The 9,567-nt window shown below is 40.5% G+C and overlaps 1 protein-coding gene across 1 annotated transcript; it reads left to right on the forward strand.

Moving 5' to 3' along the window:
• The first annotated feature begins 608 nt into the window (after positions 1-608).
• stbd1 (starch binding domain 1) lies at positions 609-9,047 on the forward strand. Its single transcript, XM_020630555.2, has 3 exons — positions 609-1,838; positions 3,196-3,614; positions 4,695-9,047. The coding sequence occupies exons 1-3, from the start codon at positions 1,556-1,558 to the stop codon at positions 7,821-7,823; spliced, it is 3,831 nt and encodes a 1,276-aa protein (XP_020486211.1). The 5' UTR covers positions 609-1,555; the 3' UTR covers positions 7,824-9,047.
• Positions 9,048-9,567: the final 520 nt, after the last annotated feature.

Here is a 9,567-nt window from a genome sequence, read left to right on the forward strand (position 1 = left end):
CCAGCAGGTCCTCTGAAGCCCCCTGTAGGACCCAGGGTGGCTTATAAAACTGTAAGACATCTTACCTGTAATGGTAATATAATGTACTACTAGCTAGTCTCCTCCAGGATGCTGCTGTGGAGCTCCTGGATGTTTCTCTGCAGTGGATCCTGCTAGTAGAACAGAGGTTTGACCTCTGGACACAGACTGCCAACAGACTAGTAAGAGTCCATGAATGGACTGAGGGCAGACTGGAGTCCATGAGTGCACAGCATCTTCAGTGAGTTGAGTCCTCTTGTTGTGAGATGAAACTCTGTTAAAGTGTGTTCTCTTCTGTGTTGTTTGTGTTGTGTTCTGTCTCAGCAGTGTGACTGTCTCAGTTTGTATACTCTAACTGGAGGAGCTTCGGAGTGTTCAGGAACTTTCCTGTCATTACCACAGCTTTCCACTAGGAGGAGCTGTTACTCCTCCTAGTGGAGGAGTAACAGAATGCTGGAACTTTCTGTATTTTTCTGAATCTTCTATCACAGATTTCATCTAAGAGATTGCAGACAGAAGGACACCGTTTGTATTCGTTTTTCTTTATTTTCTAATGTTTAAGTTATTTTAAATAATTTAAAAAATAAGGAACAGCAGTGCAAGTGAAATGTGTTTCTTTGCTAATTTGAGGTAATTTTATCCTCTTACTTATATCTATATTTAAGGCCTGTAGTATTGAATGAAGTATCTCAAATGAATTAAGCTACAACATTTTAAAGATGTATTTATTGTCTTAACATAAAAGCATTTTTTCTTTGGAATATAGGCTACCTAAACTGAAAAGACAGAAAAGGCTCTCTCAGCAGTGCAGGCTGCTTGAGCATTGCAAAGAACATGTAAAACGATTATCAGCCTATAAGCCAACATTTATTTTATTTTTTAAATCTGTGTAGCTTCTGGAGCATGGCATTATTGTTCTTCTTCAGGCACTGAATATATGTTATTCAGTCTCAGTAACTGGACTGGATATGACAATTTAATCATAAAACCTCAGATGATTCAAGTGTGCCAAACATATAAACTGTAGTCTATCGAGCATGCTTTACTAAAGTGGTGTTTCCTATTCCTAGTGTCAATTTAAGATTTTCGTATTATTCAGTAAGCTTTTTGAGAATTGCAAATCGGGTAGCCTAAATTGCTACGTTATGAAAAGAAACTGTGATCAGATAGATCCCGAGTGAAGGTGAAAACTGTCCTGTTTGATGGGATTAATCCATCAAACGGGAGTTTCTTCATGACCAGTATAGTAACAAACACTGGACCTTCCATTACCATGAAGGACAGCATCGTGAATGTCTGCGTGAACCAGGCTGTAAAATCAAGCTCCTTTCCCTTTTTATGAATGAATGCAGCGTCCCCGTGATCCTGTCAGCCAATCAGCAGGCTGCACCTGCACTCCTATGCAGCTCTGCAGCAACAAGAGGTCACAACACTTGAAAACGTGGAGGGAAGAAGACGGCGGAGTGTGAGCAGCACGCAGCAGCCTCGTTCGGATCATCAGGCCTCCACACGCGCGGATTTTTCACACTAGATCGCGATGTCGCTGAAAAACGGCAACACAGTGGCCGTGGAGAGACGCATGGATCTGGCGTCACTCTTCTGCATGATCGGGCGGCACGGTCCCGCCGTTGCTGTGGCCGTCATAGCGATGGTATCCGTGCTGGCCGGTTTCATCATCTACAGGACCTTGAAGGGGAAGCGGAGGAAGGCCACGGCGGCGGCCGCACACACTGATGGTCAGACCCCCCCCGGAGCGGAGGGAGACGCATCGGTGATCCAGCCGAGCCCAGAGGAATCCCACAGCTCCCTTATGGCAACAGGTAAAAAAAAAAAAGATCCACTAATAATGTTATGAACTGGTTATTACTTCACTGCGGTGTTGTACATGTACTGGTCACTGTGGGATATGGTCATTTACAAGACCCCTGTCTTCTTGAATCTAACTTTAAACAGAGCACATTTAGGCTGATGCAGACGATATATCTAAGTAGTCTATACCAAGCTGAGTTCTTTTACAGTGATACTATAGGAGATATGAATAGGTTTTCATCACGCAGTCTGAGTACTATAAAGCCACACTTGGGTATCATGGGTTGGTTGGTAGGTATAGATCATTTGTTAGTAGCCTACATTTGTTTAAAGTTGGTAGACATTTTGCATTTCATTCTTATCAGGCTACATTCATCCTCCTGCAGGGGTTACATGGGGCTTACTTTAAGATTTTAAGAATGAGCTCATCTAGCCTAATGCACCAGACTATCATAGATCTAAATTACCATCTCTAAAAATATATATGGTAATGGTAAATGGACTTCAGCTTATAGAGCGTTTTTCTAGTCTTCTGACTACTCAAAGTGCTTTTACACTGCAGGTTTAACTCAGGCTGCTATGTTAAGTGACCATCAGAAGTAACTAATCCAATTCAAACACATTCATACTCCGCCAATGAAGTGGGAGGAGCAACTCTGGGTTAAATGTCTTGCCCAAGGACACATCAAACATGTGGCTGCAGGAGCTGGGGATCGAACCCCCAACTTTCTGGTTGTGAGACAACCTACTCTAAGTAAAATTGTCCTTTAATAACCCTCTATAATAATAAAGTATTTCTTACACTTAATTACAAATGTAATAAAGACCCAGTTATTTTTTGCATTTACATTTTGCTTAGAACAGCATACTAAACCTACATCACAAGTCCATAAAGTAATAAAGCTTTACTCCAGATAGACAACTAAGGTGTTTAAATGATTCAACACAGATAGATCAATCAATCCATTTTTATTTGTATCTGTACAAATATCTGTAGACACTTTACAAAAGAGCAGGTAAAAGACATCCTCATTGTTATGTTACAAAGACTCAGCATTAATCCATCATGAGCACAGCACGTAGCAACATATAGCAAAGTTACAGTGGCAAGGAAAAACTTCCTTAAAGAGGCAGAAACCTCAAGTATCTGTAATGATGATGAAATGTGGAGGACTGATTATGATAATTATCTCATCTCATCTCCCATCAGTTTGCTGTTTTCAACCCTAGATGCCTGTAACCTAATGAGCTGGATACATTTCAAATGACTTGAAAGTCTAATTTGTGGAGAGTATTACAAATAGAAATAACAATTGAAGTTGTCTTAATGTATAACACATTGTCTTTTTGTGTTATATTGTGTTACAGGCTTGGGTTATGAAGGCTCACTAGATGTGAAGGAGGATTTTGATCTGATTCAAAGTGATCACATAATCAGGCACCGCTCTGCTGCTGCTGCTGCTGCTGAGAAACAACCTTCATCTTATTCTTCTATGAAAGACATCCAAGAACCAGAAAACAAGCACCCCTCTTCAGATGACACAGTGGAAATGGCAGTCATGAGGGATTCTTACAGAGTAGCTGACACTTATCCAGAAGTGGTCAGTCAGAGCCTGCAAAGTGATACTTACACTGACGCTGAAATGGTGGTTGAGGAAGCAGTCGATTGCTACTACAGTGCAACAAATGATACTATTGAGGATGTGATAGAAGAAGTCCATGATGTGAGTAGCTGCCTGATGGAGCCAGACGTGATTTATGAAGAGAACAGTGAGGATGAACACAAGGTAAACATCCATCAGAAACACATTCTGTCTGCTATGCAGCTTCAGCTTTGGGGTGACATCAACTCTTAAAGCCACCGTTTATCATCTTTACAAGTGATTTGTAACTTGTTACTTACTTAGTTACAGAGGAGTTTAAAGCGTAGACTGTATAGAAAACATGGACATAGTCTCACTGACATCCACCATTGGTTTCTGAAGCCAAATTCTGAAGCCCCATAAGTGAAACGCTATCTCAAACTCACTTTCTGTCATATTGTAACAGGCAAAGAACTTCAACTGAGATGGACCTTAAGCCTCTGGACATACAGCTACAACTAGCCATGCTTATTATTAATAATTCATAGCCTTAAAATCATCCAATCAGTTATTTAAAAAAAAGTGACCCCTTATACAATGTGTGCTGATAAAGAAATGAACTATTCAGGACCAGGCTGTGAATATTTGACATCTGATTTGAAAATGGGAATTTTAGAATGGCTGTGTATGTGACTTTAAAAGCTTTTTCATCCAGCCTGAAGTGGACACTCGAGAAACTGCAGAAACTGAACAGTGGAGGTTTCTGCTTGGTGGAAAGGCAAACTTTGTCTTCTTTGATCTATCCAGTATTGTAATATGTTATATATGTAAACAGATGAAGGGCTGTAGTTTTAAATTCAGCAGACAGATTTGAAAGTGATTACATTTGTTCAGACGAGTGGATTTTGTTTCCTTTGACAATGAGAGGTGAACCTTTAATCCAGTTTGTATGCTATGCTAAGCAAAACAAGTTGTATATTTCCTGAAGTTATATGAAAGTGATATAATTTTTTCTCAGAAAGAAAGCAAATATGACACATTAATACAAACAAGTGTACTTCCAACTTTGTCTAAAGTATTCCTACATTCAGAAACCCAGTGGGGATATATTTCTCTCTCCTAAATCCATTTCTGTTTGACCTCGTTCTCTTTGTGTTTGCAAAGTAGCACAGCCAATGAGATCTGCCAATTTGTCTGAATACCTCTGTGTCTAGTTTGTATTGTCTAGCTATACTGTCTGAAAGCGCTACACCTGAGATATTTACCTTCTGTTTCTGTGTTCAGGTGTTAAAGGCAGAATGCCAGGAAGACGAGGTTGTGACCACATACGAGGACGCATCTGACGGGAAAACCAGACAAGACGAGGAAATCAATCATACAAGTGAAAATGATGATGTTGAGGGACTACATGTCAATGAATCTTCATTAACTTGTAGTCAAACTGAGACAAACAGTGTGGGGTCCAACATGGAAGATCCTGATGTACCTGTTCCCTGTGTCTGTAATGTCAAAGATGAAGAGTTTGAGGAGGAGAAGACAGAGAGTGTTGCTTGCAGTAATATTAGCATTCATCACCTCTCTACAGAGGATCAAAAGAAAGCTGAGTGTGAAGAGGCAGAGGAGGAGTGTGAAGATTACCGGCTAATTCCTCAACAAGCTGTGATTCACTCCTCAACGTTTGAGGAAGAAGCAAATCTGTTGTGGACAAATCAGGACCAGAGTGATCATACTATGGATGAGGGGATTCTTCCCATTCAGGATAGTGCAGAGGTCACTGATGAAGACTGCATGAATGACCTTACAGCTGTTGACATGCATACAGCTCAGAGCAATGAGAGAGATGTAGAGATTGAACAGAATGAGGACAATGGTTCTACTTGTAGTCAAGAGGTTGATGTTCTTTATGATAAAGACAATGAAGTGAAAGAGGAAAATCTAGCAAGTGATGAAGAATGTGAAAGTTTGAGTGTTGAAACCAGCCCTGCTCTGCCCTGTTTGAGCGTGCCCACAAGTGCTGAAAACATTGACGACTGCGTCTCTGATATCACCACTGATGACAAAGATAAAACTTCTGGAATTTCAGATTCCCCTGACTTTTCATCTGATTCTAAAGAAACGCTTAAAGAAGATGAAATTGACCCTTCTCTAACTGAAGACACTGATTCTACTATTCTTGGATCTCAAATGCCGTCACATGATACCGGCAATGAAAACAATGAAAGAGACCCAACAGTGCTGTCGCCTGAAGAATGCACTGACAGTGTGTATGAGCCTGATGTTCAGTCTTACATCAGAGATCAACAAAGTGTGGAAATGATTCAAAATGAAGATTTAACCGAGGCTGCTGTTCTGCATAGTGTTGCTTGTGATGGTGAAAACATTACTTCCCCTGTGATGGCTGAAGATGTACCTCTTCCATATGTGCCATCTTGCAACAGTGAGCAGCACACGGTAGAAATCGTTAATAATGAAATGCTTGACAAGGGGAGTGTCGCTGATGTTGACACGGTTGAAAAAGTAACTTCCTCTGAAACACTTGAAGAAACTTTCCCTTACATGCCATCGATATGCCATGACCAAGAAAGTGACTACATTGAAGATCACAATCTGGATTTAACCGGGGTTAGTTATGGGTCTGATACACCTGCTTGCGATCATGTTTGTCCTACTGCACTTTTAATGGGAGAAGAAACTTCTACCCCTGACATGTTGTCTTCCTTCCAAGACCAGCAAAGTGACCACATGAGAAACTCAGAAGATTTTGATGAAACTGGGGTTGACACTCCTGCTTGCAATGATGCTAACCTCTCTTCATTTTCAGTGGCAGAAGGGATGTCTTTTCCTGATGTGTTGCCCCCCTCACAAGACCAGCAAAGCGATCACAATGGAAATAGTGAAACCTTCGATGAGATAGTGGTTACTACACCTGCTTGCATTGAAGCTAGCCTTACTGAACCTCTAATGCCTGAAGTAAAATCTCATCCTAACATGATGCCCTCCTCCCAAGACCAATCAGGAGACAGCATGGAACATACTGAAACTCTTGATACATTGAGGGATAACTCTGATGTACTTGCTTTTGACCAGGCTAGCATTAAGTCAACTATAACATCTGAAGATATATCCCATACAGACATGATGTCTTCCTTCCAACATATGCTTAGCAACCCAGTGGAAAACTATGAAGACTTTCCTGAAGGATCCATTCTTGCTGCTCCTGTCATGACTGCAAACAGTAGCCCTCCCGTGTGTCCAATTTACTTCCCATCTTTGAAGCAAAGTGAGCTGGGGGATAATGACTTATCATCCCCAGGCGTTGGGAAAGAGAGTGGGATTTCCAGCATGGCTGTCAGCCCAGATTTGCAAGATGCTGGTAATGTGTTTGATGTCACTGTGGAGAATATCGTAGTACCAGTGATGGATTATGATTCAGCGTCTTCTGCAGAGATAGAATCCAAATATAGTTGTTTTTCAGATGATGTAGCTGTATCTTACAAAAATGAAAATACAGCAGGTATGATATTTGGGCCCTACCCGTCACATCCCCAGCTACCCCATAGTGAGCAGATGGATTGGATGAATTATGAATCCTTTGCAGCCAATGAGGATATGTTTGGCCTTGAGATTGAGGATAGTTACCACAGAGAGATGGATCAGTTTATGGCACAGATTGTAGACAGTGTTACAAGCCTCGCTGATGAGCTGAAAGAGGAGACAGACACGAAGGCTGTCGTCGAAGTCGCAGAGATTAAAGAGAAGGAGGCACGAGTAGGTGTTGGGAAGAAAGAGGATACAAAAGCAGAGGAGGAGGAAGCAATGGACTTTGACAAGACTGGGATTAGTATAATGGAGGCGACTATGGACAATAACGAATGGATCACAGATAGTAACTACCAAGTCCTTCCCTGGATGAACCTTTCTGCCCAGTCTATTTCCCAAGACCACACAAAACCAAACCAGCTGTCCACTGAGGAGAGCTCTGCTGAATGTGACGTCTCTTATATAGTCACAACAGATAAGCCGTCTGCCACTGAAGTCAAACAAACCGGCGATCTCTCACTTCTTGATGAAAACTCTGAAAATAGCAAAAAGGTGCTAGCAGTCCAGCCCATGCCACAGAATGTCAACGTTACCTTCCGCGTCCATTATTGCACCCAGTCACCGTACCAGACGATGGCTGTCACAGGGGACCAGCAGGAGCTGGGAAACTGGAAGGGATTCATCCCGCTTGAGAGGGCCAAGGATGGGCACTGGGCCACGGTGGTCAGCCTGCCTGCAGAGTGCCATGTGCAGTGGAAGTTTGTGCTGTTGAACAAGGGGGAGGTGAGTCGCTGGGAGGAATGTGGCAACCGCTTCCTTGAGACGGGCTCTGGAGACGACCTGCTTGTGCACAAATGGTGGGGATTGTTGTAGGTAGAGAGGAAGAATAATCACGGCAGGTACAGTCACCTTTTAGTTCTGGATATTAGACTGGACTGAGCTAAGAGTTCTGTACAGCCTGCAGTGATATGACAACTAATGGTCATCTATCATGTATCAAGATAATAACATCGTTTCACTGATTCGGTCAGCCTTGGGGTCAAAAGATGTCATGAAGAGTTATAACAATATTTGTAACAGCTAATGCTTTTTTCCTGTTCATTTATGTTTCTACTTATAAGTAGGGTCCAGAAAATGGACAACAGATTTAATCAGATATTAAAAGTTAAACAGAAAGACTTCTTTTGCGAGTAGATTTTAAATATTGTTTTATATGTGTCTCGCTTATATTGGTCAGATAACAATAAATGTTATTTCAGAGTCAGAACTTGTGATGGGCATTATTTTCTACTCTGACATTTTATTGACTAAAAAGTCCTTAAATCAACAGTGTGGCCCAAAACATTGGCACCTGTTTTTAATTAAATTGCCTCTTGAAAGAAACATTTTGAGCTTCTAATTTAAAACCTTATTTAGCCTAGATTCTCAGACGTATTTTGACCTGCAAATTTACTGCACCATGATTACTGGGATAAAACGGTAATCTAATGGGATTGGCCTCAGTGATTCAATGGAACTTTCAGGGAACTGAGGATCACCATCAAAAGAGAGAAAGTGTTAAATAATACTGTTTCCTTTTTTATGTGACAGTATCAATAATTATGCAAACTACACGTCTTTAAACATTGGTGATTAAATGCAAGTGTTTAAATGTATAAATAGAGTTCCTTACATTGTCTGTATGCTGCTTGAATACTCCCAACAATCTATTTAAATAAATGCACATAGTTCACTTTTCTTACAGCAATAATCAAAGCAAAGCAATATTTCTGTATGCTGTATGACTCGTGTTATATCAGGTATTCTTACGTGTGAAACACTAAACTGTGATATAGTTGTAACTTTGATGCTGCTTTTTGTCTCTTGGGACTGCATGCAATATTGTTGATGTTCTATTAATGTGCCTTTAAAACATCATTTTTCTACTAATGCAGACAAACGGTGTGATGTGTCTTCAAAAACATTGGAGGCCATTTTTGTTCATTACATATTGTGTCTATTAACTCATTTAATTAATTAAGTGATGCCATCAGAGTATCTTATATGCAACACTGTGGTTATGATGTTTGAAGAACAATAAAGGAATCTTCTGTCATATCTGGGAATATGTTTCTTGTAATGGACATTTAAATACCAGATATATGGTGGTTATTTGTAAATATAAATGGACTTGAGCTTGTAGTCATCTCAAAGCGCTTTTCCACCGCAGGTCACACCTACCCATTCACACACTGATGGCAGTGGTTGCTATGTACGTGTAATTGACCATCAGAATCAGAATCGCTATTTATTGCAAATATTTATTATTGACTATTTGACTTGCCTTTTTGGTGCAAAACAATTTACAAAGAAAATATAAAAACAGCAGAGCTCCTGCTGACAACTTAAATAGAATAAGATAAAAAAAATATATATAGAAGCAATTAGAAAGTTGACAAGAACTATAAAAACACGAAATGTGCCATGGAGGAGCTGTACAGGTAAGATTTGCAGTCCAAAAGTAACTAATCACATTCGTACATATACAGACTTCACAGACGAAGCAGGGGGAGAATCTTGGGGCCACAGCGCCCTCTTTTGTGTGTTTTATTCTATTTCAGAGGTAAAAAAAACCTAG

The sequence above is a fragment of the Labrus bergylta genome, chromosome 17, assembly GCF_963930695.1.
Source record: "Labrus bergylta chromosome 17, fLabBer1.1, whole genome shotgun sequence".
In the NCBI taxonomy this organism is placed as follows: Eukaryota; Metazoa; Chordata; class Actinopteri; order Labriformes; family Labridae; genus Labrus; species Labrus bergylta.